The sequence below is a fragment of the Lampris incognitus genome, chromosome 14 (genome assembly GCF_029633865.1).
Source record: "Lampris incognitus isolate fLamInc1 chromosome 14, fLamInc1.hap2, whole genome shotgun sequence".
Lineage (NCBI taxonomy): Eukaryota > Metazoa > Chordata > Actinopteri > Lampriformes > Lampridae > Lampris > Lampris incognitus.
Genome location: NC_079224.1, coordinates 19388396 through 19403255, shown reverse-complemented (window position 1 = coordinate 19403255; position 14860 = coordinate 19388396). Strand labels below are relative to the sequence as shown.

The 14860-nt window shown below is 42.3% G+C and overlaps 1 protein-coding gene across 1 annotated transcript; it reads left to right on the top strand.

Moving 5' to 3' along the window:
* Positions 1-1775: 1775 nt before the first annotated feature.
* Positions 1776-7548, top strand: LOC130123606 (UDP-glucuronosyltransferase 1A1-like). Its single transcript, XM_056292828.1, has 9 exons — positions 1776-2460; positions 2878-2941; positions 3205-3353; positions 5631-5758; positions 5858-5951; positions 6175-6300; positions 6400-6487; positions 6680-6899; positions 7173-7548. The coding sequence occupies exons 1-9, from the start codon at positions 1933-1935 to the stop codon at positions 7441-7443; spliced, it is 1668 nt and encodes a 555-aa protein (XP_056148803.1). The 5' UTR covers positions 1776-1932; the 3' UTR covers positions 7444-7548.
* The last annotated feature ends 7312 nt before the right edge of the window (positions 7549-14860 follow it).

The following is a 14860-nucleotide window of genomic DNA, read 5'->3' as shown; positions in this document are numbered from 1 at the left end:
AAAAGGAGGGGGAAAAAAGACACTGACTGGGATGCAGAAATCAAACTGGAAGGAGTCTCTGAACAAATTGGTGTATGCTTATGACTGTACCCGATGTGAAGTGACAGGCTACTTACTCACCTTTCTACCTTTTGCTCAGGAGCTCATCAATCTTCCAGTTGATATACTCTTCGGACTGTACACAGAGTCAGGTTTTAGTGACCAGCGAGATTATGTGAAGAAATGGAAACAAGGTATGGAGGAAGCATACGCCATTGTAAACGAGAATGCGCAGAAAGCTGCTGAAAGAAGGAAAAAGTATTATGATGCAAAGGTCAGGAGTTCGGTGTTACAGCCTGGTGAGTGTGTCCTGATTAGAAACCTGACACCAAGAGGAGGACCAGGTGAACTCCATGACTATTTGGAAAACACAGTTCACACAATAGTGAGACAAATAGGGCCTGACCTACTGATTTATGAAGTGAGACCAGAAAGGGGTAAAATATATTCCAGAGTCCTTCACAGAAATCTGCCCATGTCCTGTGATCACTTACCTTTTGAGAGACAACCAGAAATGGCTAAAAATGAAAAAGTAAACAGAGAAAGAGGCACCAGTCTGCATCGCAGCCTCAAGAGTCTGACGAAGACAATTGGGATGAATATGACCTCCATTACGAGCCACATTGCCTGCCATGACTAATAAGAGACATGCAGGACCAGAGATTGAGCCTGAACATGGACCCCAACCAATGGAACAGTGAGTCAGAGCTGCAGTCCTTGTCCCTATACCAGCACAGCCTGTTGGTGGAGATCGGCAAGAGGAGCTCAGCACAACTGTTGGAAACCTGCCTGGTGAGGAGATTAACTTAGCTGCTGGAAATTTGCCTGAAGACCACTCACCCTCATCGAGTGCTGCTGCTGAAATAGAACCAATCTACCAGCTGCCACAAAGAGAGAGACACCCACCTAGACGTATGACCTACAATCAGCTGGGTATCCCTTCAGCCACCACAGCAGCTGTTACCTGTCTACCCTGCACCAGGACTGGTTCCATGGCTTCCACCCTTACAGCCATTCTACCTTCAACTACCCTGTATGTATGGACACCAGCAAGCGTGAGCCTACGGGGGTGACATGTTCGACTATTGCCCTGGACAACTTGTAGACTTTTTTCACAGCCTGATGTAATGGACAATTTACAGATTGCTCATACTGATCAGTGAAACTGATGGACTGGTGATCAAAAGTATGTGCACGGACTGCTTATGGACTTCTAACTATATTTGAACTGTGACCCTTGGCCTTTCCTCAAGCACCAGCTTACAGAAGAGGATCTCCAGTGTAGAATTTATTATAGACTGTAAAAAATAGAGAGAGAAAATGTTTGGTTTAATGTCGGGATGACATTTATAATAATTTAATTATTTATAATAATTTTTTTAAAGCACAAGTTACATCATCATCTTTCAACCATACCTCATTCGGTAAACACTGCTAGAGAGAATGTTTACCTCCGATCAACATTTTTTTAAAATCTTTATACTTTGTCGGTGCAGTGGTGATCAGCTGGGAATATCTCTCTCTGTCTCTGTCTGTCTGTCTGTCTGTCTGTCTGTCTGTCTCTCTCTCTCTCAAACACACACACACACACACACACACACACTCTGATTGGTTTGGCCCTCCCAGAAAAAAAATGGGAGAGCTGCCAATGTCGTAGGACTTTGAACACACACCCATTCAAAGGAATCTGCTAATTCACAGAGAAACTCAACAACCAAGAGCAGAGGCGAAGGAAATCAGATAGACTACAGAATCCAAGTCAAGTTTACTTGTATAGGCTAAATTCACAAGGTAGTCCCGAAGGGCTTTACAATCAGTACAATATACAACCATATACGACAGTATAAAAAAGGGGGGAGAGGGGGACAGAGGAAAAAAGAGGTAGGGGTAGAAATGCGGAAAGCAATGGTATTTGTATGTCTGCTCTTCAGCATTGCCTTGGAGCTGAATGGGGCCACAAATGAGCCTAACTGGTCTGCTAGACCTGAATGGGAGCTGAGGACGGCAGAAACAAAGGCTGGCGTTGTTGGCAGCATTTCTGATAATGTAAGGAATTCGACTGGTTTCTCTGGTCACCTCTTGGTGGTGCCCATGGATGGGAGTCACTGGATTGGTATAAAGGCTATTGCCCAAGCAATGGGTCGTCGTGGACACCAGGTCACCGTCCTGATCCCTGAGGTCAGCATACGTATGGGTCCTGGTAAACACTACAGTACTCTCACATATCCCGTCCCTTATGGGGAGGAAGATATCGATTCTGTTTTGAGCTTACACACGGAGGTAATACGAAAGTCCTCCCAATCTTTCAAGGAGAAGATAAGCAGTCGCATTTACCAAGTCGGGAAAATCGTTGGCTTTATCCATACCACTGCCGAAAGCCTTCTGTTCAATGCTAGCCTCATCGCTCATCTAGCGCAGCAGGTGAGTGAATGTTTTTGGGGTATCATTTATGCATGTAAATATTATGGCCAAGTTGTACAACGTTAATTTGTTTGGTGATATTGTATGTGTCTATTTTAACACATTTGTCAGCTACAGATATGTAACAAAACAATAGAAAATATGGTCAGAGTCGTTTGGCATTCTACAGGCCCACCTGTAGACTGTAACTAAAATATGAGCGTTCATAATTTAAGTGATCTATTATTAAAGCCCACGTGTGTGTAGAATGGCCGGGTGGGTGACAGACAGTATTTGTGTGTGGAAGGTGTGGTGCTGATGACACTGTCTGCATGTGAGAAGGACAGAGGACAAATCTGTGCTGAGACAGCTGTGCACGAGTTTCTCCCCCATGTATTACTTATCACATTTTCCCTTGCATCCTTTCTCTTCCTGCAGTCTTTTGATGCCGTCTTGACAGATCCATTCATACCTACAGGCTCACTCATAGCTCGAAAGCTAGGTGAGTTTTCTCTTTGCTGGTTCAAAACATAGTGGGTTTATCTCTCTCTCTCAATTCAGTTCAGTTCCATTCAAATGGCTTTACTGGCATGACATAACACTACATATTGCCAAAGCATAGGTTTAAACATTGATAAAGCTCAACAATAATTGGAAATCTCTGTGTGTGTGTGTGTGTGTGTGTGTGTGTGTGTGTGTGTGTGTGTGTGTGTGTGTGTGTGTGTCCAATACTTTTTCGCAAACTTCTCTCTTAAACCATTTCAGGTCTCCCCACTGTCAATTTGCTGAGAGGAATCCCATGTTCCATGCATGTGACGTCTGCAGCCTGCCCCTCCCCTCCCTCATACGTCCCTCGCTTCGTCAGCGGATTCACAGATAAAATGAACTTAATGCAGAGAGTTATCAACACTTTGGTACACTTTACATCTATTGGATGGACATACACGCATCTATTATGCATCACTTAGGTCGCTTATTACCCCATCTAACGCTCAGCTGAACAGTAAAATCCCTCCCTGCCTGCCCGCTCGTTGGCTGGACCGGGCCAAACAAACGCGGACGTCTGATTAGCTGACTGACACGATTGGGCCGCTGGATCAGGTGACCAACGATGTCACTGAAAGTTACACGATTGGTCGGCTAAGCGTTGAGCGGCATGGGGGAGGGTGCAAAGCTAAAGCGCCCCAAAAACAATCGCCCTGACAAAACGCTCACTGGTGAATCCAAAGGTTAGCGTTGCGTTTGCTGCAGCTAAACCTACACAAATAAGACAAAACGAAACCGTCTGATTCTCAAAGCACCCGCAAAGGGTGAAATGTACCGCTAACTGTGCTGCCAAGAAAATAGCGTCTCGGTACTCCAGTGCTATTTGCACGTATTTAAAATTGGGTAATATGCATACATTTGGCGCAAAATTGACCCCTTTCCATGCACGTGAGCCTCATTGCAAAACACCAGCGTAGTGAACATTTTTAGCGTCTTCAGAGAGTTGGTCGTAACTGACGCCCAGGATTTCCAGTGATCATGGCAGCAGTGAATGTAGCCAGGCGAAGAAGGCGTGCCAGGCGTGCTCGCGAGCGGAATCACTTTTTGGTTTAACTGAGACCGAAATCATTCGCAGATACAGGTTGCCGGGGTCTAACAATTCTTGCTATACTTGATGACATCAATGATGACATTGAGCCTGCCTACTGAGAGCTTGGTGCAAAGCCACCAATACTATGCCACATGGATAACTGCACTCGGCTCCAAAACTTTATGGCCGTGTTTGCGCTGTCATGTCATTAGCACAATATATTTTGTGAATCGGACCTTGAAGTGATAAGCAATTCATGGTGAAAGAAGGTTGAATCAGTTCATCTGGATCATGGCCGGATTAACCCACCATGGGGCCCCGGGGCACACATGTCCCCGGGGCACGCATGTCCATTGCCCCCCCCCCCCCGCCCCGTCAGATAGGCTACACAAACAATAACATTGTTAAATCTAAAACTAATGCAAATGCCCAACATGGTAGTCGACGCTATGCCAATCTGCATGGGTTTCGGATGGCGACTACAAAGTACAACACAATTTTGAATCACAAAACAAACAGAGATGAGATAGCAGCTCACAGCATCGCCCCTGACCTTTTGGGGCCCCTCGTGGCCCAGGGACCCGGGGCACTCGCCCGGCATGCCCGGTCCACAATCCAGCCTTGATCTGGATAATATTGTATCCAGATGAACGGATTCAACCTTCTTTGATTTTCTTACCTGGATTATTTAGCATGCATCAAGGCAATTCATGGTGCTATTAGCGGCCACAATCCATTCTTTGTGAATTCACCTGTTAATACAGAGTGAGTCTTAGAAAAACGAGAGACATGCGCAGATAGAAACAGTTGAAAGTGGAGGGGGAGTTAACAAGTAATCAGAATAGGTACGCTTACAATTAAATTTAGTTCTCTTTCAAATCAAAACATCACAAGATGGAAAGTATTGTTTTTGTAACTGCATTTATAACCTTCTTTTTTTTTTTACTCAAACGTAGCTAAACGATGTCGTGTGATATGCTACACTTGAACAGCAAATCGTCACCTTCTTAAAATAATGGCCTAAGTCATATTTTCACGTTTTTCAAAAAACAGAATAAACTGAAACAGACAAAATTTGTCAGTTTATTCTGGCAGGGAAGGAGCCTGAGCTGGTGTGAGAGGTGGGGCGGTACCAACTAGACATAGAATAAACTGAAACTGAAGCAAAATTTGTCAGTTTATTCTGGGGTTTTTTTTTAAACTTGAAAATATGACTTAGGCCATTATTTTAAGAAGGTGAGGAAATGTTACTGGGAACACTCCAGAAAATTATAGATTAACATTTAATATCCAGGAATTCACATTATAGACACTACCACTAACCATCCCTGTAACAAATTTGCCACAATTTCAAACACTGACCATACACGGTCCAGCACCATACTAGGTTTTGACCTAGTCTGGTTTTATAAAAGCACCATCAGGATAGCTTACAAAATAATCTGTACTGAGTATATGTACAAAAAGACAACTTTAGCTTCAACGTTGTTAATATTCAACTGAACTACACTATAACTCCTTGCTATTTATGCTAAGTACTCTTTTTTAAGTTCTAAATTGTTATCAACTGCTTACGTACAGTTTTTTCTTCGCCTGCAATGGCACTGTTCTACAGATAAGTCTAATGGACCCATTGCTATGCCGACTACTGTACTGGCGCTTTGACCAGATAGCCTATCAATTTTTGGGAGAGGATGTAAGCATAGCTGACGTGCTCTCAGACTCTGCAATATGGTTGCTAAGGTAACATGCAAAGAGGCTGTCATATTTTGATCCTACAAGCACATTCACACTATCTCCCACGCATGCACTGATTGATATTGTTGTTTTTTGTTTATACAGGACTGACTTCATACTAGAGTTCCCACGTCCTCTCATGCCGAATGTGGTGCTGGTTGGGGGGATCAACTGCAATATGAGGAACCCGCTGCCTGAGGTGGGGCCTGAGAGAGAGAGAAAGAGAGAGAGAGAGAGAGAGAGAGAGAGAGAGACAGAGAGAGAGAGAGAGAGAGAGAGAGAGAGAGAGAGAGAGAGAGAGAGAGAGAGAGAGAGAGAGAGAGAGAGAGAGAGAGAGAGAGAGAGAGAGAGAGAGAGAGAGAGAGAGAGAGAGAGAGAGATGCCACTTTGTTCCCACTGGATGTATACGTTTGTGTGTGTAGGATCTTGAGTCATGGCTGTCAGGCGAGTATGGGTTTGTGGTGTTTACCTTGGGCTCCATGATAAAAGCTCTACCAGAGGACAAAAATGCTATCTTCTTAGAAGCCTTCAGACAGATTCCACAGAAGGCAAGAATACCTGTTTAAAGACATTCACTCAAAGGTACAGGAAAATACTGCATAACATACAGCAGTGAGCACTGCAACTAACAACTCTTGATGGTTTAGGTAGTATGGCGATACACTGGGCCAGTTCCTGAAAACATTCCAGAAAATGTGAAACTGATGAAATGGGTACCACAGAATGACCTACTGGGTAAAGTAAATTCAGTACAGTAAATTCACTGTCACTGAACTGATTCAAGTAATGGATTAACACAGTTTATATTCAAAACAACAGTATTCCCAATTAACTTCAAGTACCCATACCCATATATACTCATCTATCATAGTTCAACAACAACCTGTTCATATGCAGCAACTATAAAACACTTTTTGTTTCTGTTAGCACATCGTGGAATTCGGGCTTTCATCACTCATGCTGGATCACACGGTATCTATGAAGGGTTGTGTCATGGTGTTCCCATGGTGATGTTGCCAATAAATGGGGACCAGTTTGGCAATGCTTATGCGATGGCAAGCAGGGGAATGGGTGTGGTCTTGGATATTCCTACCATCAGTGTTGACACTGTTCTTCTGGGACTTAATGAAGTCATCAATGACACCAGGTGAGAAGTCAGAGTTCATTGGCAGTCCTACTTCCAAGTCCATCACAAAACAGGCTCTATAGTCTGAGGCTTTGATTTTGAATTCAGTGGATCTCTTACTGCTGACCTATTAAAGTAAACCAGGCAGAGCTTACGAAATCTTGTAGTTGTGACAATTGTTGAAAATTAAACTAAGTTTGAGGTTTTGCCCTTCATGTCAACAGCTCCAAGACTAACTGCTAAAATGTTTCGATCCCCTTCCTCCCCTCTGCTTGTGTGCATCTGAAACTCTAGGTATAAAGACAGTGCGGTGAAGCTTTCAGCTCTTCATAAAGATCGTCCCATTGACCCTCTTGACCTTTCAGTGTACTGGACCGAATTTGTGATGAGGCACAAAGGGGCGCATCATCTTAGACCTGCCGCCCATGATCTCAATTGGCTCCAGTACCACAGCCTGGATGTTATACTTCTATTAGTTATGCTGATGGCGGTTGTAGTCATTTTGACAGTGAAATCAATGAGAATGTGCCTTTCCAGATTAAGCAGGAAGAGAAAACAGGAATAACCTAAAAGCAGTCAGAGGAAATGCTTAAAGATGAATGCATGCGTAAAAATCAGCCATACCCCTGTTAAAGGGAAAGAAAATAAGGTGAATAATAAAGTGAAAAATAAGGTGAGCAATCTTGACTTCTGCAAACCCAGGGCATACTCAGCAAATCTACAACAGCAATGTCAGAAAAATGAGTCCAAGTCATATCCACTGGGTGATCAAAGAAAACATTTATTATACAGAAAATACATAATTTCATTCTTTTCAGTTACGGTATGTTCTTGTTGCGAGAGGCATCATCTAACGTCAGTGGTCACTCTTCTTCGGGGGAAACAGGGCATACTCAACAGCCAGAGCAACAGTAAAAGCAGCGAAGCCCCACTTGAATCCCCTCAGCAAAACATCTGAGAAGGTCACAGCGCGAGCAAAGCCACCCGAGTACCTCCATGCCTCGTTACTGCAGGGGGACAAGAAGCAATGTAGAGAATGTCTTTATGCATGCTCAATAATCCAGTTAAGGAAAGCCCAGAAAGTTGAATCAGTTCATCTGGACAAAAAGTTCAGTGGGAGATGAGTGATGAAACGTTTCCCCTATTACACATTATGTCCAGCTGAACTGATTCAACTTTTTGGGACAATGTACAATACAATACAATACAAACAATTTATTAATCCCGCTAGGGACAATTTTGTTTGGAGCAGCTTGTACACAAAACGCAGTAACATTCAAACAAACACAAACAATAAATAGTAACACTCCAGGGAGCTAAAAGGGTTTATAGGCTAGATAAACTTGGTAAACACAATAAAAACGATCCGATAATAATAATATTTTAAAAAAAACTATGGAGGATTCAGTAGTGGAACTGCAGAGGGAATGAATGATTTAGAATAACAGTTAGCTTTACAAGCAGGTAAAACATAACGCCGCCCTGATGGCAACAGAGAAAATTCCCTTGGAAGAACATGTCCAGAAGAAGCCAAAATACTTGCTGCTTTCTGTAAGATTTGCTGTTTGCAAAAATAATTCAGATCTCTTTGTTTCACTCCGGTGATCTTGGAACAGATTTTACCAATGCTGTCCAGGCTGTTTCTGTCTTTCACCGTGAGGCTGTGAAACCAGCAAATAAAAGAAAAACTCATAAGACTCAATAAAAGATTGATAAAGGCAACAGGATGACGAGACTGACAGAAAAGGAATTTGGTTTGCGGAGAAGGTGAATTCTGGTGTCCCTGCTTCACAATAGCCTCAGTGTTCACATCAAGTTTAACGTGCTCATCCATAGTAGTACCCAAATATACTATTTGTATGATGTAACCATTTCCACAATTTCCTTATGTATGACGCACGCTTTGGCTGCATCTCTGTTACATCTAAAATCAATTATCAGTTCCTTGGTTATAGAAACATTTAAGTCCACGAAGTTATCACACCAAGAAATAAAATCAGTGAGCACATTCCCATGGACTGATTCTGAACCCCAGAGAAGGGTCAGCAAAGCAGTGTTGTCAGAACATTTGACCACGTAGCTGCCCTCCTGAGTGCTCCTGCATCCATCAGTGTACATAATTAAGAGTAAGGGCGATAGGACGCATCCTTGTGGTGAGCCTGTGGACATAGCTACAGATTCAGAGAGACAGCCATTTACAGACACCCTCTGCTCTCTGTCAGTCAACAAGTCCAAGATCCATAATACAAGTTTGGTGAGGCAAATTAAAATCACATAGCAACCTATCTATTAAAAGATGTGCCTACGGGAGCTCGGGTACTGTAGCGGTCTATTCCGTTGCCTACCAACATGGAGATCAGCGGTTCGAATCTCTGTGTTACCTTGGCTTGGTCAGACATCCCTACGGACACAATGGGCTGTGTCTGCAGGTATGTGTCCTGGTCGCTGCACTAGCGCGTCCTCTAGTCGGTCAGGGTGCCTTTTTTGGGGGGGGGGGGATAGTATGATCCTCCCATGCGTTACATCCTCCTCGTGAAACTCCTCACTGTCAGGTGGAAAGAAGCAGCTGGCGACGCAACATGTATCGGAGGAGACGTGGTAGTCTGCAGCCCTCCCTGGATCAGCAGAGGGGGTGGAGCAGCGACCGGGACGGCTTGAAAGAGTGGGGTAATTGGCCGGATACAATGGGGGAGGGAAAAAAAGGGGGGGATGCAAAAAAAAGTGCCGATATTGTACTGAATGCCAATGAAAAGTCAGCAAACAAAAGCCTGGCATGGGCTTGCGGCTTTTCTTAGTGCTTATATCGGTTATTAAGTATAAAAAGCTATGCATCCTCCACACCTCTCCCTGACTGGTAAGGATATTGCAGTGGATCAAGTTTTCCATCCACAGTTCACAAAACAAGCTTTTTCCACAATTTTCTCAAAGATTTTCATTATTAATGATGTTAGCACGTCTGGTCTAAAATCAAGTAGCCTAGGACTGGTGTACTTTGGGACATATTTAAGATTTCCAGATAGCAGGGATTTGGTTACAGTCAAGTTACATCTGGAAATTATGTTGGAGGAAACCGCTAAACTGGTCAGTACAGCATTGCAATGTGCGTCCACAAATGTGATCTGGACCAGGGGCCTTCCTGATGGTTACCGGTTTTAAAAGACCTCTGACACATTCCTGACTAATGACAATATCACGGTCAGAAGAGAGAGACGCTCTAAGGAGTGAGATTTTTTCAGAAAAGTCGTGTTTCTCAAAGTGGGAATAAAAGTTGCTAAAAATATTTGGGAGATTGGTATCGTTTATTACCTCAATTTTAAGAGGTTTCCTGTCACTGTTTCTCTGAGTGACTGAGGACATAGATTTAATTCCCCTCCAAGTTGTCCGCAGATCAACGCCGCTGTACTTATGTTCTAAGTACAGCAGCATACATACATTCTTTTAGCTTTCCTTATTTCATTCCTTACTTCTTTGGTAATTTCCTTTTTTTCCCAGCTGTTCCCTGTAGAAAAATTTTTTTTCTTCTTGTTTATGAAATTTTTATGTTTAGTGACTTGACTTGACTTTAGTAACCCATGGTTTGTTATTAGGGAAGACTGTAATGTTTTTACAGGAAATGATGAGAGTCCACAAAGAAAGATATGTAGGAAGAAACAGTTTGTGCCAGTTCATTTAAATCAGAGCATAAGCTATAGAAGACATCCCAATCTGTACAATTAAAGCAAGCTTGTAAGGTGGCAATGCTGTTTTCTGTCCAGTATTTCACCATTGTTACTATTTAATCTTGTTGTTTAGAGATGGGTTTGTAGATCGGCAGAAGTAGTACACTACTGTGGTAGGGTGCTCCAAAGGGAGGCTTAGGCAGGGATGTGAAAGCGCCAGGCACTGAGTCATTGCACACAGGTCAATAATGGGAGTTCTTCTTATTAGATGAACAGGTGACATACTGTTCATATGTTTTCAGTGACTTATGTACCTGGCAGAGCACACCTTCAGAGGTCTTGTTAAGTCCATGTCTCGACGGGTCAGAGCTGTTTTGGCGGGAAGGGGGGGGGCTACACAATATTAGGCAGGTGGTTTTAATGTTTTGGTTGATCAGTGTATTTGTAATAAATAAATAAATAAATAAATATACATATACACACACACATACACATATATATATATATACACACATATGTATATATATATTTATATAAATGTATGTATGTGTGTGTGTGTTTAAATATAGTGTTTTTTTCCGAAACTGTCAATGGTGTTATAAGTGCTCAACTAATGAGGAGCGGAATATCAACACAGATACAGGAATTTTTTTTAATACATTGCAGTACAGGCCTGTTTCATGCGTCGTGCACTCATCAGCTCCAGTGAGTCAAGTAAATTCTTTATAAGACTGTACAAGCCTGTTTCATGCCATAAGCAATCATCAGCTTATGGTATGGCATGCTTATGGCATGGAACAGGCTTGTACTGTCTCAAAGAATTTACTTGACTCACTGGATTATTTTGCCCCTTATTTGTTGAGCACTTTCCCTACCGTTGAGTGTTTCTTTAAAAAAAAAGTATATATATATATATATATATATATATATATATATATATATATATATATATATATAACTTGAAAAATATCCCAGTGAGCATAAATAAGAGACTCTCATGCTTATCATATATCATACAGTGAATCCATCTTTAATGAAGCAGCCCCCCCCGCCACACCAAGAAGCCTTACAAAATGTGGATATAAATTCAGATACAAGTACAACCCACCATCAACTAGCAACAACCAGCATAAAAAAACGCACATCACCTGGTATAATCCTCCTTACAGCGATAATATTGGAAAAATATTTTTCAGACTTTTGATTGAGTGCTTTACCCCAGACCAACAGGAAAACAGTCAAAATTAGCTACAGCTGCATGCCAAATGTTCAGCAAGTTATATCATCCCACAACACAAGCATCATGACCAAGGCACAGACCCCCTCAACGCAACCAAATCTGCAACTGCTGCACTAAGGCATCGTGCCCTCTTGAAGGAAAATGCCAGACAGAGGGAGTAATTTACCAGGCATCAGTGACAAGAAGACAACTGCAAAGTAGACACTTACATTGGACTAACAGAGGGCCCTTTTAAAATCAGGTTTAACACCCATATGAGTTGCTTCAACAATGAGCATTCAAGAAATGCAACGGCCTTAAGCTGCTACATTTGGTCATTGCTGGACAAGAATATTAGTTACTCTATCTCATGGAAAATCCTTATTGAGAGCAATGCATATTCAACTAACAGCAAAAGATGTAACCTATGCTTAGCAGAGAAATATTTTATTATTTGCAAGCCTGATATGTCTACCTTGAACAGTAGAAATGGATTGGCCACCAGCTGTAGACACAGAAAAAATATCTGCTTTGCAATTACAAATAAGCCATTGTCTTTATTATTTAACTTTAAGTTTAATGTTCTGTTTTATATTCTTTTATCAACTCAAAGCTTACATGTAGTAATGTAGTTACAAATTTAATTTGTACAGATGTGAACATTTTGAACTGATGCAAACAATTCATCAGGGCCAGGGCTATCTCAGAATAAGAAAGCTGTTGACATTCCCAGACAAGTAACTATACCTGTGGCAATCTCATAAAACAACTTCCTTGCAGTGGGTGAGGTGACTGGAAAGAAGGTGCTGTCTTGCAGCTTGAAGGCCTGCATCACTGCATGCTGGTGCTTCCAGGGAGCACCACTGTTGCCATCTGGACAGGTGCATGTGCCCATAGACACATTCACCAGGTACATGGCATCTGTTGATGCACTGGGAACGATATAGTTTGACTCATCTTCCTACAATATGAAAAAAAAGAATGTTGAAGGTGATATTACGAACATTTTTGTTGTGCACTATACAATATGAGCCAATATGCATTGAGAATACACACCTTGACAATTTTGTCAGCACTCATGATGCCTTTGAATTTGGGCTGCTGTTTCGTGGTCCTGTTGTTTGCCACATCCATCAGTCTTCTCACGTAATATGCCTCCAGCCTGGTTGTGATGAAGTCTACCAGCTGTGTGACATTGTAGGCCTTCAGCCTGTAAAAGATCTTGTCCTTCAGGACCCTCATTGCACTTTCCACAAAGTTGTTTGTGTTGTTACCTTGTGTTGGAAGGTCCGACCGTAGGCAGATAGCCCAAACCTCACGCCTCTCTGCCTGCCTGATGGTATGACACCTCCAGATCCAGTGGTGACTTGGCGTAGATGAGACGCTTGAAAATTTGAGATGCTGCTGATTATTTTTTTGGCATCCCATGGTGAGCGTCCCATAGCCATCTCCACATCGCTTGGAGCATGTGGAAGACACAGAGGTTGGGGTTGGTTTGAGGATAGACATCTTTTACAGCCTGTCGTAGAGCTTTACAGTCATCAGTCATTACAACCTGTGGGCCAAGCTCTCCCCTTCCATAAAAGGCTTCCTCGGGAAGAATGGTCTTCAGCAACATGAGTCCTGCACTGATGGTATTGTGAGACTCAGAGGTTGTGATCACCACTCTCAGTAGCAGCCCACCTGCAGCTGAATGTGACAGGAGGAGGAAAATCCTGCTGTTCATTCGGTCGCAGTTTCCTGAAGAATCAACGAACATCATCTCTCCACTGTGCGTTTCATGTTTGTGCACTCTTTTCATTAGAGGACTGCAGACAGCAATGATGGTTTTGACTATCGTCTGTGCACATCTCAGCACATATCTCGCCTTGTTTGTTGTTGTAGGCAACGACACATTCCTGTAGGTTGCACAACATGCCATCCCCAGAAGATGCCCTCTCAAAAATGGTGTCGTATAATCTGTAATGACAATAAAAACACATGCTGGTACTCTTTTTGACACCCTTTTAAGTAAAACAAAGACATAATTTTCAGGTTGAATTTTGCAGGGTGGGCTTTAGATTTTACTTTTTTTCCCTTTTTTTTAAATGGGTTAATCTCCACTATAATAGCTTAGTGTAAATAACTAATGTCCATAGGATGATCACTACTAGTTGTATTAAGTATGAACTGACAGCTGGCAATGAAACAGAATTGTGTCAGGGGTATTCGGGGAAATTTGAATGCTATTGATACACTTCAAGCACATGATAGATTCTGTGATTGTATTTGAATAAGCAATACGTTAGGAGCTAGATTCATGAAACTAACCTGTAACAAAACTTCACATCTGGGCATGGAGCGATCTGTGGAGGCATACACATAAGAATCACCCTGCTCCTCCTGAAGGTCGTATTTGAGAGTGTTCAGTGCTGAAGAGGGAGAGTGGCCACTTTCAAACAATTTTGTCAGTTTCTCTACTGTTTCTTTTGACACATCCCGGTGTTGCAACACCTCAGCACAAGTCAAGTGGTGGTTATGCTGGTTTTTAATGGTCACATGGAACAAAAACCCCTCTTGATTGTGGCAATCACCAGATCTACAAAAAATTGAACTGAGCATGTTACCTTGATTAAACAGTATGCAATCTCAAAATGATTGATATGGTATTATGATATTATTATTACTATGTTTAATAGCTAACCTGGACTTTCTGTTTTGACTGAAAGTATTTTTTTCAGTACAAGGTAGAGCCCAGCTGGACAGAATGTGTTCGTTTTTGTATATGACGAATGCCATGTGTGTTGTGCTGGCATCTTAAGTCAACCTTAGAACATAGATATGCCTCATTAAAATTTCTGACTATTTAAACAATCATTAAGCAAAGAACATTCATTTATCACGAATCCTCTTACTCTGTACTTGTTGTGGCGAGCAGAATCCTCAGTAGCAGGATAGGTTTTTGCCACCCTCCAGGTAATCTGGGATGACCTTTCAAAGACCTCCAGCCATGTCTGGACCTCCTCCCTAGTGCTTAATTGTAGTTTCAAGGATGACCTGAAATCCCCCCCCACCTCCAGTGGCTTGTGAGAACCTACATTGTGTTCATACCCCTCAGGGAAAAG

Bases quoted from the DNA above. Each gene is read 5' to 3' on its own strand.
- LOC130123606 (XM_056292828.1), top strand. From the start codon at position 1,933: ATGCGGAAAGCAATGGTATTTGTATGTCTGCTCTTCAGCATTGCCTTG. The intron at 2,461-2,877 runs GTGAGTGAATGT...CTCTTCCTGCAG, and splicing joins TCGCTCATCTAGCGCAGCAG to TCTTTTGATGCCGTCTTGAC. The intron at 5,952-6,174 runs GTGGGGCCTGAG...TTGTGTGTGTAG, and splicing joins TGAGGAACCCGCTGCCTGAG to GATCTTGAGTCATGGCTGTC.